Below are 15,873 nucleotides of genomic sequence, written 5' to 3' on the forward strand. Positions count from 1 at the left end.
AATGTGATTATTCACAATAGTCACATTGCTGAATATGCGATGTTGAGTCTAGATTATAATTGATCATTTGCATGTGTTTTTTGAGGCATGAGGATTTTAAAAGCACATGAAATTGTACCATTTGTAACTTCAAAAAATGAAGAACGATAAATGTTATTGAATTGTTTATACAACGAAGACAGTGCAGTGTTATTTTACATTTAATTATTCAATTACTGTATATACCAGAATACTGTTAGACTCCTTGAAAAAAAAATGCTGTTTATTTAGTTTATCTTTTTTGTTTAATTTATTCATCTTGTAGGTTGTTTATTATATTTATTGCAAATGCAATTCTCCACAGAATCATAATCATCCCAATCAATCAAAAATTATTAATTCTTTCCAAATACTTATTCAAGTGTGTGTGTATATATATATATATATATATATATATATATATATATATATATATATATATATATATATATATATATATATATATATATATATATATATATATATATATATATATATATATATGAATATCTCAGAATAAAAAAAAAAAGTTTGATTTTTTCCGATATTGTGCAGTCCTAGTTTAAATGTGTCTCTTATGGAATACGTGACTCTCTGCTGTGTGTTTATGTATGTTTTGCAAAACCCCTTTTCACCCAAAAATATTTTATTGGAGTGTCCTGGTTTTAACAGCAGTAAAATGCTTTAAAAAGCAATATAGACTCTGGCATGGCAATAAAAAATAAAATAAACAACTACAACCCTCTGCTGTGTGATAAATTGCAGAGATTATGTAAGTTTTTACTATAAAACAGCCAATAGGACAGAACCATAAGAAGAGTGTTTTCTATTAAACAAATACAGCATATTTCTAAATATGACAGGCTGCACCTGACTATATTATTAACTTCAGAACTGAATTGATTAACACATGCTTAATTAATAATAGGTGGACATGCCAACACTTAAAGTGCAAGCTCTGTAAAGCATCTTTCCAAACATTCACTATATACAGTGACCCTGTAGATGGTGGTTTAGTTAATTATATAGTCAAATTGAAGCTATATAAGTTTTTGTTTGCTATAATATCACTCATGTCAAAAATAGTGTATATCAAACAATGAAAGGCTATAGAGTTGTGTTCTGTACACACACAAAACAGTTCAGGATTTGGGCCACAATTTTCACTATGTTTATATCTGATTTACTAAATGAAGCTGGTTTTTAAGAGCCATTTGTTGGGGAATTCTGCTTTAGCCATCCTATATAATTTTGATTCAGTAAAAATTATTGCAGAGAAAAAGTTCAAACTCCCAAAGTTGGTTGCAATATTAAAAAATGGGTCAAAGTTACTAACCATACCACTTGTTCAACATCCATATTCCTTATTCATCCTCATTATTTATTATTTTTGAATTTAAAGGACACAAATTCTTGGAATCATCTTAGCACTGTGCAATATTGTCAAAACAGAAAATGTACCCTTTCTTTTGGGTCTTAATGCATATATTTATTCAACATAAGACAGCACATTAACAAAGTGTCGTTTTAGATGTGTCGTACATCAAATGCAAAACAAAGCAGCTGTCATCAGCTCTATTTGTACTAATGACACATGCTGCAACTCTTGTCTATTGACCCTTAAGCCTTCCATAAACAAATGAAAAGAGATTTCATCCCCAGCTTAGTAAACATGCCACCCCCTGCCTCCATTCCTCAGTTTAGACTTAGATTAGCGCCATAATGATGGCTTGGCCTAATGAGGCCTGGGGGATGAACTCTGAATGGGGCTCTCTGGAGTACTGCCATGCTTCTCTGCAGCCAGCAATGAGATTACAGCAGTAAATGAGAAAAATTGAGCTCCATCACAAACCCTAAAGCTGAAGACTGAGGTCCTGTTTACACCTGTTATTAAGATGTGTTTTCCACAAGGTTACAGTACTAAACATGAGGGTAAAGGGGCTAAAACGTCCAATAGAAAGCACTTTCAGCCATTGCTCACATAGTATTGATGCTGAATTGGTCAAATACATTTAAACAGGCAAATAGGACCATCTACTCTCTGCCAACTGACATAAACACTTATGGGATGTGTTTTGAGTAAGCACAGAAAACAGTTGATTCAAACTTTACTATGTTATGCTATAACAGACAGATTACAATTAAATATCACCGTTTCCATTCACTTCCTTTATTGCACGCTCAAAAAAGAGGAAAGGCTTGTTTACTAAATCCTATTTATATATGGCATTTCTATGAAATGGAGTTCGTGCATGTCTAGGGACATTTACACAACAACGTTTTAATGCAAAAATTGTCAACTTTGTATGCGCTTGGGCTGTTTCCTTACACAATCTTTTTTTTTTTACAATCGCAAATTTGGTTTTTAAAATTTAATGTTTTTGGAAAATGTCAATATGAGAATCCATGACAATGATGATGTCATTTGCATGCAGTGCATATGCATTTAGGGAGTGTAGATTAAAAGCAAACACAAACAAAAACACAAAAATAATGGAGCAAGTTCTAGTGTTGTTGCTAGAGTGTTTGCTACATTGTAAAAATTGCAGGGTTCCACACAATCGATTTGCGTTGGGACAACATAAAATAATTAAATTAACTTACACTGTAAAAAGTGAAAACATAAACAAATTACTTTGACTAGTAACAATTCAATTAATTAAGTTTGACAAACTTAATTTGTGACAGAGTTCTTGGGCGCAACAAGTTATAGTAATTTATTTAGAACTGGAACAGTGCGTACAGTACAGTACAAATAATTTTATTCCCATGCTAATATAATAATAATATTAATACTTTTATTACAGTATACATAATTTCCTTCCCATGGAATATAATAATAATTATTTTAGTACAATATAATTAATTTCCTTCCCTTGTTAATATAATAATAATATAATAACTTTTATGTTGTTAATAGCGAACAATGCTTGTACTTGCCATAATTAAATTACTAAAAGTTGTTACACCTAAGAAAACTAACTTAATTTATTACTGAAAACTAAAATTTTGTCAAACTTAATTCATTTAATTGAAACAAGTCAGAATAATTTGTTTATTCACTTTTTACAGGTTACAAGTTTAAGTGGATTGTACATAAAATGATGACGTTGTTGCAATCAAAACTCAATAATTGTGCTGTTTTAGCTTATTTTAAATTAGTTTGAACAAACAGCAAATATCATTTTTAAGTGTAACTCTTCATCATCAAAGTGTGTATTTACTTCAATTAAAGCTAACACTGAAAATGTACATAATCATGACGTACATAATACAACATTTTTGATAATTTACACATACAGTTGAAGTCAGAATTATTAGCCCCTTTAAAAAAAATGTTCTTCTTTTTTAAATATTTTCCAAATGATGTTAAACAGAGCAAGGAAATTTTCACAGTATATCTGATAATATTTTTTTTTCTTCTGGAGAAAGTCTTATTGATTTAATTTGGCTAGAATAAAAGTAGTTTTTAATTGTTAAACACCATTTTAGGGACAAAATTATTAGTTCCTTTAAGCTATCATTTTTCTTGATAATCTACAGAATCAACCATTGTTATACAATAACTTGCCTAATTACCCTAACCTGCCTAGTTAACCTAATTAACCTAGTTAAGCCTTTAAATGTGCCTTGAAAAAATATCTAGTGAAATATTATTTACTGTCATTATGGCAAAGATACAAGAAACCCATTATTAGAAATGAGTTATTAAAACTATTATGTTTAGAAATGTGTTAAAAAAAACTTCTCTCCATTAAACAGAAATTGGGGAAAAATAAACAAGCGGTCTAATAAATCAGGGGGGGGGGGGCTAATAATTCTGACTTCAACTGTATATCTAAACAGATTATTTTGAATACATGTTGTAAAAAACTTTTTTCAAACGCAAGTTAAAACTGAACATTTTAACTCTTCAGTGGAAACATGGCTTCAGGTGATGTCCAGAGAGTCTAGATGTATGCATGGTCTGCATGCATCACTACTATTTTAAATCACGTGTGTAATATAATAGCTACATTTACTTCTAAATGCCTCATTATAGCTCAGTACTACCCAGTGTGCTTTCCACCCATGTCATCATGCCATAAATTCCCTCTCTCCTGTCTCTTGGCTGTGTTTGTGGCTTGCAAGGTTGTCTTTAATTCCCAACATTTGTCTGACGGGCTGCTAATGACGGACCCAAGCCACCGAGGAAGTGGAGTGAAGGAGCTATTAGTGGGCAGAAGTAAAGATGCACTGGCTTCCAGTGCCAAACTACCTAATCGATCCAATTTTCCAGAGTTTTGTGGTAAAAATAGGGAAAAAATAGAGTCCTGTTCAAGAAGTAAGAAACAGTGTGGCTGCACTGACAACATTGAATCAGAATGAATGTTTTATGCAATTTAAATGAAGATTTTTATTAATTAGAGTATGTTTGTTGTTGTTCTGTTTCATTGACTGTGGATATTATGCTCTTAATCTTCATGTGGTTAAAGATGAAATCAATAACTTTGGATATCTCAAAGTTTTTTTGTTTTGTTTTCTTTTCTCAACCACTCGTCCTCTCGTTCTCTCCACCTCAAAGTATGCCTGTTGCTTTTTCCCGTCCTCTCTTTTCTGGATAATTCTCGGGGCCCTTGAGTTAGTAATGTGAGCAGGCGTGGGTGAATGAGAGAGGGAAAGAGCGAGTGTAGGCTCATGGGAGGAGAGAGGTGAAGAGGGCCATAATAGCCAGCCAGATGGAGAGAGAGAGAGAGACAGAGCCGCCCCACTTCACCCATAATAAGGGGTAGTGCTTTTAAATGCCTATTTTACAGCCTTTTTCCAATTCAATTGAATTAACCCCTATTTCCAAGCAATTTGGACCCATGTTGTCATGGATACAGAGAAGAGATGGCGGGATGCATGCATTCCCCCTGAAATAGATTTGTATGTATGTGTGTAAGCTAATGCAGCTCTTTTTCTACAGACATGTGGAAGCTCGGTTATGACTTGCAGTGTATTGATGTTCATGCTGATGTTGTTTTGGTTGTTTTCGCAGGATCTTCCCCAGAGAATACCTGTTGCAGCATGTGCATCTTTACTCATTGGCAGATTTGCAGCAAGTAAGTTTATTACTCTCTTGTCTGAAACGGATCTATTGTTTTAATGCACCTATACAGTATCCCGACACAACATCATATTTGTGCTTGTTGTATGAGGTAATCAATGGAATTATAATGATAGGAGCAAGAAAGACATTTCAGAATTAAATGTTCCAGGGTGTGTAGACTTTGTCAACACATAACGGTTGCTTCAAAGAATAAAACAGACTCTTTAATTTGTCATACTCACAGATATTTGTCAGTAACTGTAAGTGGGTCCAAATACAAAAAAAAATGCATTAAAATAAAATTTAAATTAAAAAAAATAATATATATATATATATATATATATATATATATATATATATATATATATATATTTATTTTATTATTATTATTATTATTTTTTATTTTATTTTTTTACAGTAGATAGTTTTCCCTTACAGAGAAACTATAAGCGTCTCATCTGCAAATACATAAAAATTCACATGGAACACATGCAAAGCTTAATGTGAAATCTGGCTTTGGAACATTTTCATGTGAAAATCAGCATACAATTTTAAAGTTTTATTAATTTGAAGTTTCAACTTACAGTTGAAGTCAGATTTATTAATTATTAAATTAATTTTATCTTTGCCATAATGACAGTAAATTATATTTTACTAGATATTTTTCAAGACACTTCTAGACAGCTTAAAGTGACATTTAAAAGCTTAACTAGGTTAACTAGGCAGGTTAGGGTAATTAGGCAAGTTATTGTATAACGATGGTTTGTTCTGTAGACTATTGAATAACATATAGCTTAAAGGGGCTAATATTTTTGACATTAAAATGGTTTTAAAAAATTAAACCATTAAAATTAACTGCTTTTCATTCATTCATTTATTTTCTTGTCGGCTTAGTCCCTTTATTAATCCGGGGTCGCCACAGCAGAATGAACTGCCAACTCGACTAGCAAGTTTTTTTACGCAGCGGATGCCCTTCCAGCCGCAACCCATCTCTGGGAAACATTCACACACACACTCATACACTACGGTCAATTCAGCCTACCCAGTTCACCTGTACCGCATGTCTTTGGACTGTGGGGGAAACCGTAGCACCCGGAGGAAACCCACGCGAAAGCAGGGAGAACATGCAAACTCCACACAGAAATGGCAACTGAGCCGAGGTTCAAACCAGCAACCCAGTGACCTTGCTGTGAGGCGACAGCACTATCTACTGCGCCACGGCCTCGCCCAAACTGTTTTTATTCTAGCCAAAATAAAACAAATAAGACTTTCTCCAGAAGTATGTATTTAAAGCTCTACATGGACTTGCCCCTGGCCTATATCTGAGCTTTTAAGTTTGTATTCTCCCCAAAGATCCCTTAGGTCTTCTCAGCTCTTGCTTATTGTTCCTTAATCCTGCTTGAAAACAAAATGCGACAGAGCCTTCTCAGTCTATGCTGTAAAACTTTGGAACACATTACCTTTGGAAATCAGAGCTTCATCTACTTTGTGTTTTTAAAAAATCTGTCAACTTGCGTCTTTTTAGCCTGTTGATGTAAATTAGTTTTTTTCTTTTTTCCTTTTTTTTTTTTTTTTTTTTTGGAGTTTAAATAAATTTTTGTTTTTTAAATTTTACTATAACATATATTGTCACTTTGGTCAACATTCATGGTGTTTTAAGGTACTATAAAAAATAAAGTTGACCTTGACCTTGATAATGGTAAAATAATAATTTATCACGTGATCGTGACAAGTGATTGTACTTGTTTTTTTTTTTTTTTTTTTTTAATGAGGGTCGATAGTTGAATTAATCAAGGATTAATTAAAGTGGGACATTAAACTTTACTTTCTCAAAAAAATACAGGAATTAATAAGCAGCACAGCTGTTTTAATGTTCAAAAATACGAACTATTTCTCTTGTTTACATTAACAACATAAAATCAGCATTCAAAGAACTTCTCAGTTATTATGTGACATTGAAGATCAGATTTTCTAGAAAATTCAACATGTACATGAAAATATTACATTTTAAAGTATTTTCAAACAGAAAGTAATTTTCACAAAATTATGTCACAATATCAGCCTTGGTGAGGCTTTTTTAAAGACATTTTGTCATTGATAAATATTTGAATGGTAGTGTATGCGTCCATTGTTTTATTTTCCTTCTGCTTAGTCCCTTTATTCATCAGGAGTTGCTTTAGTGAAATAAACCGCCAACTTATGCAGCATATGTTTTCCATAGTGGATGCCCTTTCAGCTGCAACCCAGCACTGGGAAACATCCATACACACTCATTCACACACATACACTACGACCAATTTAGTTTCATTCAATTGACCTATAGAGCATGTCTTTGTATTGTGGAGGAAATCGGAGCACCTGGAGGAAACCCTCGCAAAAAGAGGGAGAACATGCAAATTCCACACAGAAACGGCAACTGATCTAGCTGGAACTCGAACCAGCAACCTTTATGCTGTGAAGCAACAGTGCTAACCACTAACCCACCCTGTCGCCCTAGTGTATGCGTTGATTTATCAGTTATGCAAAACAAAACAAACACGTGTTTTCAATTATTTTACAAAGTACTCATGAAATCTTGCTTGAAAATAAATGTCACCACGTTAGGCTTTAATGCAATGACAGGCCTACATTTTTAAGAGTGGCTTAAGTGTTAACATCCATTTTGAGGTCACTGCATGTTACACATTCCTCTTGCTTCCATCTGATTCTGATAAATCACTTCATCACTTTCACACACACACAGACACACACCTATAGCATACATTATCACCCTAAAGAGTGTCTGTCCAGTGTCATTTGGCAGCGAGGGTTGAGAGGCTCTGAGAATAAGCTGTGTATTTCACACCGTTCCTTCTCAACCCTGACATTCCTGGAGTTCCTGTTATAGTATGTGCAACCTCAGCGTCACCATCACATTAACCTTGTGCTTAGTATTGTGAATCTATCATCATGGCTTATTTTGTGATGCTTTATCAAACTCTTATTGTGTGTTTTTTCTGCCATGGAATAAAAGTACAAATAAAAAAGGTAATTGCAATTATTTTAATTATTATATTCTTACCATGGGTTCACTTAAACACACCTTCTGTCAAATATACAATAAACTAAAGCATTTTCACAAACTGCCATAAGTAAAGTCTGATTTGTACAAACTAAATGATGATAGATATTTATTACTTTTGTAGACTTTATCTATTTAGTGCATTATTATTTTATTTTATTATTTTTTAAAAGAACCAAAAATGTGTTTTATTTTACAAATTTTTTGTGGCATCTTATTTAAGGATAATAGTAATATTACAAAGTTCATTTACATTAAAGTTACATAAAAGAAAAGTTGTATTAATAAAATAATCAGTTTTGATGACAGATATGAATTAAATCATAAAAGACAATCAAAAACAAAGGAAAACACAGGATTTTAAGATTAGATCAAATGAATCCATAAAATTAGTTTACATTGTTTTAAACTATTTTCATAATAACTATGTTTAATTTCAACTAAGGGTTTTACAAACTGTTTCCTCCCCATTAAAGTTAAATGAATATGATGAATAAGATGTCACAAAAACATGTTAGAAATGTCTTCCTCTATAATTGTTATTAATTCAAAATGAAATGCTGTTTGCAAACTTTTAGACATGACTGTACACCATGGAAACTGGAAACAGTTCTCTCCTTATGCTGCTTTCTATTTGCTGTTCTTCATACCCCCCTCTGTCAAGGCTGAATTTCTGTCACTCTTCTGTTTCTTAGGAATGACCCCTGCCCTTATTTTTCTGTTGCTCTCAGAACATCTATTCTCCTGTCCCACATCCCTCTCCCTTCTGTCTCCTGGTGGGAGGCTGGAGTCCCTCTCCACCCTGTGTTCCCCCTACCCAACTGACTAATTACTGCCATTCAGGAGCAACAGGCAGAAAAACAAAGCGTGACAGTCCTGCCTCTGCCTCCATTCCTTTCTATTCTTCCCCAACATCCCATTGCTTGACACAGTTTTACATGTCAATGTTTTTGCTGCACATTAATTAAATTATATATATATATATATATATATATATATATATATATATATATATATATATATATATATATATATATATATATATATATATATATATAAGTATTGATAAGTATTATTATAAAATTTTTGCAGCATTGAAAAATTTAACTGAAGTCTTTTTAGTCAAATAATCCAGACTTCCAGGAGTAATATTTCAGTTTATGGGGCTTTAAACCGAGTACAATATTTTCAGTCTGGTTGTCTACAAATTCTTTTAAACGGTAGAATGTTGTTTGCTTTTCTTTTGTCTTTAAATCCATCAACAATTTGGCTCGTACTTGCATTTTTTTTTTAAGTGGACCAGCACAGTTCTTAACGCCTTACATGCTCTCTGTACTGTCAGTACTTTGTCCTACTTCTTGTGTACTTTTTAATCATAGCATTCACCTCAAGGTCTTTATGCTCTCTCCCCCCACTAGCCCAATTTTGAGGCATTTCCCATTCACGTCACATTACTTTCTCTTTCAGCTTCTTAATTGGCTTACCTTATTAAGGAGCCATTTTCTTTTAGTGTTGCTACTTAATGCCAGTTCTTTCGCAGCTCAGGAATGCTCGCCCTCCACGTCGAGGTCACTGAATGCTGAACTGTCTCCATGCAGCAAAACTCCAAACAAAACCAAATGCTCTTCCCATTTACCCATAACAATTAGCCCTTGGTTTTGGTCTTCTTTAAAAAAAGAGCCCATTGACTGTATTTGTTTGCGCAAGACTTGCTGATAAGCCAACTTTGTTGGGCCATTGCCTTTTGTTTTATATCTCCACTGGAAGAGTAGGAAAAGTTGCAACAATATGGGCGAGTGCTGTATAAACGCTAATGCTTATCATCTGCATTACACCAAAGGCAACAGTGTTAGTCGTGCCAACAAAATGCTCTTAATTGAGTTCAAGTGGCAACGCTCAGGTTTTCAGAATGAACATATTGGAATTTTATGTTCTTCAGCTTTAAGTATACTCATAAAATCATTCATCTTCAATGGGATGCCTGCTTGGCGCTTGCTCGAATGCTTTCACATGGGCAAAATATGTGAAGAACTTCCATGTTGTTTCTCTTGTGCCCATCTCGCATAGTACCCTGGTTGAAACGCTTCCTTTTTTATTTCCTCACACACGCTGGTTGTAATCCTGTTTTGCGAGGGGCTGGCAGGGAGGGTGTTATCCAAACAGAGCTCACACTCTTTTTATCTGTCTAATCTGGGCCCTTTCTCTGCCGTTTAATGGAGCAAGCAAGGACATTAGGGCCAGGGCTGAGGAGGGGATGAAGAAGTAGGCGCTAAACTGTGGTTTTAGGGGATTAAGCAGCTGACGACAAAGCACATGCAAGACAGGAGCAAAAGGTGGGGGATTTAGGGGGAATTGATTTGGCAGACATCTCACATGCCCCCCGCAATAGCCACAGAGATGCTGTTTTTAGTGAGCTGTCCAGCTTTGATACATGTGTTGGCCACTTTTATGGCAGCTTTTTTCAGTTTAAGAGTTGTAGTAAAAGACTTTTAACATGGATTTCATTGTGCCGGGGGTGTGTGCACATGACACCATTTCAATCAAAATAAAATCCTGCAATGTTCCTTAATGTTTACACTCAGACATCGTGCACATTTTTAAAAACAATATTGTAATAATACTGTATTGTCGACAAATTTAATGTTTTCAGTCTGTTGGCATTGGCATGCATGTGTCCTTGAAGCCAAACAGGAAATAGTCTAACCAATCACAATTAGAACTAGCAGTGTTAGTGTATGCAAATTGAGTGAATGCATGACATTTCCAACAATGACACAGAATCTTAAAGCGTTACAACATGTACACATACAGAAAGCTCATGTTAGCATTAGCATATATATGTTGCTTTTGTCTATTTTTTTCCTCAACTTAAATGATATGTAGCTACATTTGATAAGTAGCAAGAAACTACATGTTGGCATAGGTTAGAGTTCATAGTGATGATGTGAATACATCAAGGCTCTTGGGAATCTGGACTGGGTAGGGTTGCAAAAGATGATTTGCAAAAGATAGCATTACATTTAAACTAAGTTCAGTTGTGCAACACAAAAATATTTCGTAATGTGTGAGTTAGTCACTTATTGTCCCTTAAGTCATAACTAGGCTACGTTTTAACTTACACACTGCTGGTGCAACCGGCAACTGCTGACTAGTTCCTATAAATATCCCAATGTTCTCTAGCCTGATTTTGAGATTATCCAAACATGATCTTTAGCTTCATTCGATGGGCATTAAACTATTTTATTGACGTCCTTGTGTTTAATTACTCATTTTACACTTTGACATTTCACACTTCCATTAAGTTGTCAGTAACTCTCTTTAACAGCCCTTTAGCTCTTCAGAGTCCCGCTCCATCAAGCCTGGTTTACCCAAGCGTACTTGCTGTTTTGTTCACAGTCCCTGCTAAATTATTGAATTGCTTAATTACACCCACTGCCAGCATTGATCAAGGGGAGTATATATCATCTTTACCAAAGGACGGCAAGTGTGCTCACCCCACCACTTTGATTGGTGGCTTGCAGCGTTTTCTTAATGCCTTGCTTTATTACTCCTCCACAAGGGAAAAGGCAGGGTATTGCCTTCAGGCTTCTGTCAGCCCCGGTCAGAGAAAAACAAGGGTGTCTGAACTGAAAGCTACTTGATGGATGGATGGTTAAAGGCTCTCCTGATACCTCTAACTGAGAAAGCCTGCCAACAACATCCCCTCAGTGTTCAATGGGCAGTGACTGCTTTATAGTAGCATGGGTCTTTTGGCCTTCAGTCCATTGAAAGTGGTGGATGGTGTATTTTTCCCTCTATGATTTTTTAATGACATGATGAAATGAAAATTCAGTGCATGTAATTGATAACCATGTTTGCATTTTCTTTTCTTTTTTTTAACTTAATTAAGCACCTTCAAATGTAAAACACAAGTTAACATTAAAGGCAATTAAGGTTATTATTTTGTTCCTCATATTATATTATAAGTCAACTTACAATATTACACACTAGATCATAAATCCAAATCTGCATTGTGTTTGAGTTTTGATCCACGCTAAAGCAATCTGTCTTACATTGCCTGAATAAGGTATTCCTGGACAGCTTGACAATGCATTTTAGAGTGGATCTCTTGTGAAAAGAAAGCAATCCATCCCAACAGACCAAGCTTGAGAATAATTTATGACTTATTACATATGTTCCATGAATAGCAGCGGTGTTTGTTTTGCTAATGCCTCTTAGAATTGTTCATGGTTTAACCTGGAGCAAAAAAAAAAGACTATTGAATTTGTACAACCCCAATAAACTTAAGCTCAAACAGTAGAGTGGTGCTCTAGTAATGGGTTGGATTTCCAGGAAAAGCAAAACACACATTTGTTGTAAATTATTTTGTTGATTAGATCACTTCATTGAAAATGTATTACATGCATCACTTATTTGAAAGTTCACTATTGTATAACTGCAGGTTAACTATGCCTGACTGCTGTACTGTCCACCATATACTCGACACCTTAACTCTTTCTGTCTTTTATTGTATTTTAATGTGTGCATTTATAAAGCTACTGAAATTGAATTGAATTGAATTAAAAAAGAAAGACTGCTAACTCTTGCATCTTGACTATATTGACTCTAAGTAGGCTAAAAGTGTCTGCTTGATGTAAATGTTTACTCTACACACCATGTTTCAAGTGACTGAACACATCTTCCAAAAACTTTGCCATGGCCACCATATCTAGATTCTCTGTTCCCACACAAACCTTCCCCTTTTCAACCTCTTCTCCCCACTCACGCTGCGTATGTGTGTGTGCGCGTGCGCGTCTTTCGTGGGAGACCGCGGTGGTCCTTCCTTTATTCTTTCTTTTTTCCCCCCAAGCCTTTCCCGTCCCACCCTCCCAAGCTCTCCTCTCTGCTCCACTGTCCCCTCTTCTCCTCCTCCATTCTTTGGCTGGCTCCTTGTGGAAGGGCTGAAGAATGCTGGCAGGCCCTTTAATTGGTGTGCTGCAGTGCTGCCAGGTGTAGCCACTTGTCTCTGCCCCTTTGGTGAATATGCACTGGAGGTCTAGGCCCCTTCCCCTGTTTCATTCAGCTACCCACAATACGGCTTCTTCAGCATCCCACTTTCAAAGACCGGGCCGATTTTTAACTACTCTGGCCGATAAATGGCATTCACATATTATTTTTTGCAAACAGTCTCCCAAAAGGAATTACCCCACCCTCAATCCATAGCCAACCCCCCCACTCTCATTAGTTTTCATGCGGATTCCTGATGTGATGTCTTTTTTTTTTTTTTCGTACTTTTCACTCATTGCAGCTTGTCCATGAGTGTTTGTCCAGACGCTAAAAATCTCAGATAACCACTAACTGTTAACATAAGGATAACTGTCTTTTCATAATGGAGTTTATAATTTTTTTTTTTTTAGGTTTTTTTGAACCTGCTCAACTCTTATAGCTGTTGAACACATTTAGTAAAGCCTCTTTGACAGCTGAATTGTTTGGATCGTGGTTTACACTTTCACTATTCCCCTGGTTCCACCTCCATTCGCTTTTTTCCTCATGCTGAATTATTATAAGTAGACCAGCAAAGATTTTTCCAGAATGCTCAGCAGAATCCAAATATAATTGTTGACAATGTTTAACAAATCCTATTTTGCTCTGCTTTTTAGTTCATTTGCATCACATCTCTGCTACAAATAGAATTGTCACCATCTTTAAAGGGAAAGTTCATCCAAAAATGCACAATTACTTATTATTTACTCACATTTGCATATCTTCAACCATTTGTAAGTTTTGTAAGTTTCTTTATTTTGTTAAAGACTAATGAAGACACCTTGAAGAAAGGTGAAAACCTGTAAACACTGACTTCTATAGTAGGAAAAACAATTGTGGAAGTCAGTGGTTGCAAGTTTCCAACTTTTTGTGTAGTCACAAAGAAAGCAAGTCAAACTGGTTTGTAACAAGCAAAGAGTGAGTAAATGATGACAATTTTCAGTTTTGAATGAACTATGTTGCTAAATATAAAATCTGTTCTACAGAATTTTGACATTCAGTGTTGTACAGATGGACCGTTTTACTGATTTGTCCCTCACTGAAGTGAGCACTTACTATGCACTAAGCCAGGTTACCAAACTTGTTCCTGAAGGGCCGGTGTCCTGCAGAGCTCCAACCCTAATCAAAGACACCTGAACAAGCTAATCAAGGTATTACAGGTATACTTGAAAACTGCAGGCAGATTAAGGTTAAACTCTGCAGGGACACTGGTACTCCGGGACAAATATTTGTGACCCCTGCAATAAACTAAGCTCTAGCAATGTCAGCAGCATACCTGATTGGCCATAGTCTCAACAAAAGTATGTGTGATTGGATATTCTGTAAATCAATTCCCAAGTCCTGTTTGACCTGCGGATTGGGGTTGATCAAAAATGTTCTTCCAGTGTTTCTTTACAAAGGGACAAACTTGTAAGTTAGGAAATATCTCTTCAAAATCAAAACATGGAAGCTAAAATTCAGATTTAGGTTTACGGCATGTTGTAAGCGGTAGACCAATCACAACAGACTGCACTATCTGACCTATCAGTGCAGAATATGTTAATGGAAAGGAAAGGTTTAAAAGTATATTATGAGGAAGTTTAAAATCTTTTTTGAACTTGGATGCATGACAACTTGTAAGAGACTTCCAAAGCAAAATTAGCGGGCTTTAAAACAACACAATAGGTTTATTTAAAGCTATTTTAAACTGTTAAAGTGATTTTAAAACTATTAATCTGCAATAGTAAACAAAGCTAACTAGATTTGTTAAATTGGTATTCGTATTAGTGTTTGCTGAAAAACATTGATCTTGTTTTTAGGAATTGTGTAGGTTATCATCCTTACTACTAGCACAAATAACTGTGTAGTCATTATAATGTATACCTTAAATGTGAAATGTCTCTTGTTTTGTTTATATAGTCTTGGAACATGTACATCTAACCCCTATTTTTAATGTCGCTTTCTTTCCTGCAGGTCATTGATGGAAAGCTTGCACCCTTTCTCTCGAAAGTAATCAAGTTTGCCAGCTCTCATGTGTACAGTTGTAGTCTGTGCCGAGAGAAGGGCTTTATCTGTGAGCTCTGCCACACTGGCCAGGTCATCTACCCCTTCCAGGAGAATGCCACCAAAAGGTAAGACTTGTAGACATTGGTTTAAAAAGACATTTGGGGGTTAATCCTAAGTCGATGCATAAATTGGCCCCAAAAAATAAACAATTAAGTTGCAATTAGTAGTCTCAAAGTGAGATATACACCGCTAGTCAGTTTGGAATCTGTTAAAAACAATGTTCATTTAAAAAAAGCCTATTCTGCTCACCAAAGCTGCATTTTTTTTATCAGAATTATTGTACAATTAAGAAATATTATTACAATTTAAGATGTCTGTTTTAGTTATTGAATGTAGTTTTTAATGTCATTTATTTCTGAACTTTCAGCATCATACTCACTTCAGAAATTATTATAATCTGATCATCTACTGCAAAAAAAAGCCTTTATTATTTTTATTATTGGTGTGAAAATTAAAAATGTATTTACTGTTGTTTATTAATGACACATTCAATTGTTCAATCACATTTCTATTGTAATCAAAAACAATACTGTTATTCTGAACTTTCTTTTTACCAATAAATCCTAAAAGGTTAAATGAATAACTTTTTTCCTTTTTTTAAACAAAACTGTGAAGCAGGAAAAAAATGTCAACATTGATAACTAAAAGAACCGGT

The 15,873-nt window shown here is 34.8% G+C and overlaps 1 protein-coding gene across 1 annotated transcript in view; it reads left to right on the forward strand.

The window, feature by feature from the left end:
- The window catches only part of plekhm3 (pleckstrin homology domain containing, family M, member 3), a 62,189-nt gene that overhangs the window by 36,234 nt on the left and 10,082 nt on the right, over positions 1-15,873 (forward strand). Inside the window, exons 6-7 of the mRNA XM_021474190.3 lie at positions 5,039-5,102; positions 15,126-15,283. Of these exons, the coding sequence (XP_021329865.1) occupies positions 5,039-5,102; positions 15,126-15,283 (222 nt within the window). The remainder of the gene's footprint in view (positions 1-5,038; positions 5,103-15,125; positions 15,284-15,873) is intronic.

This window comes from Danio rerio, chromosome 9 (genome assembly GCF_049306965.1).
Source record: "Danio rerio strain Tuebingen ecotype United States chromosome 9, GRCz12tu, whole genome shotgun sequence".
NCBI classification, from domain to species: Eukaryota; Metazoa; Chordata; class Actinopteri; order Cypriniformes; family Danionidae; genus Danio; species Danio rerio.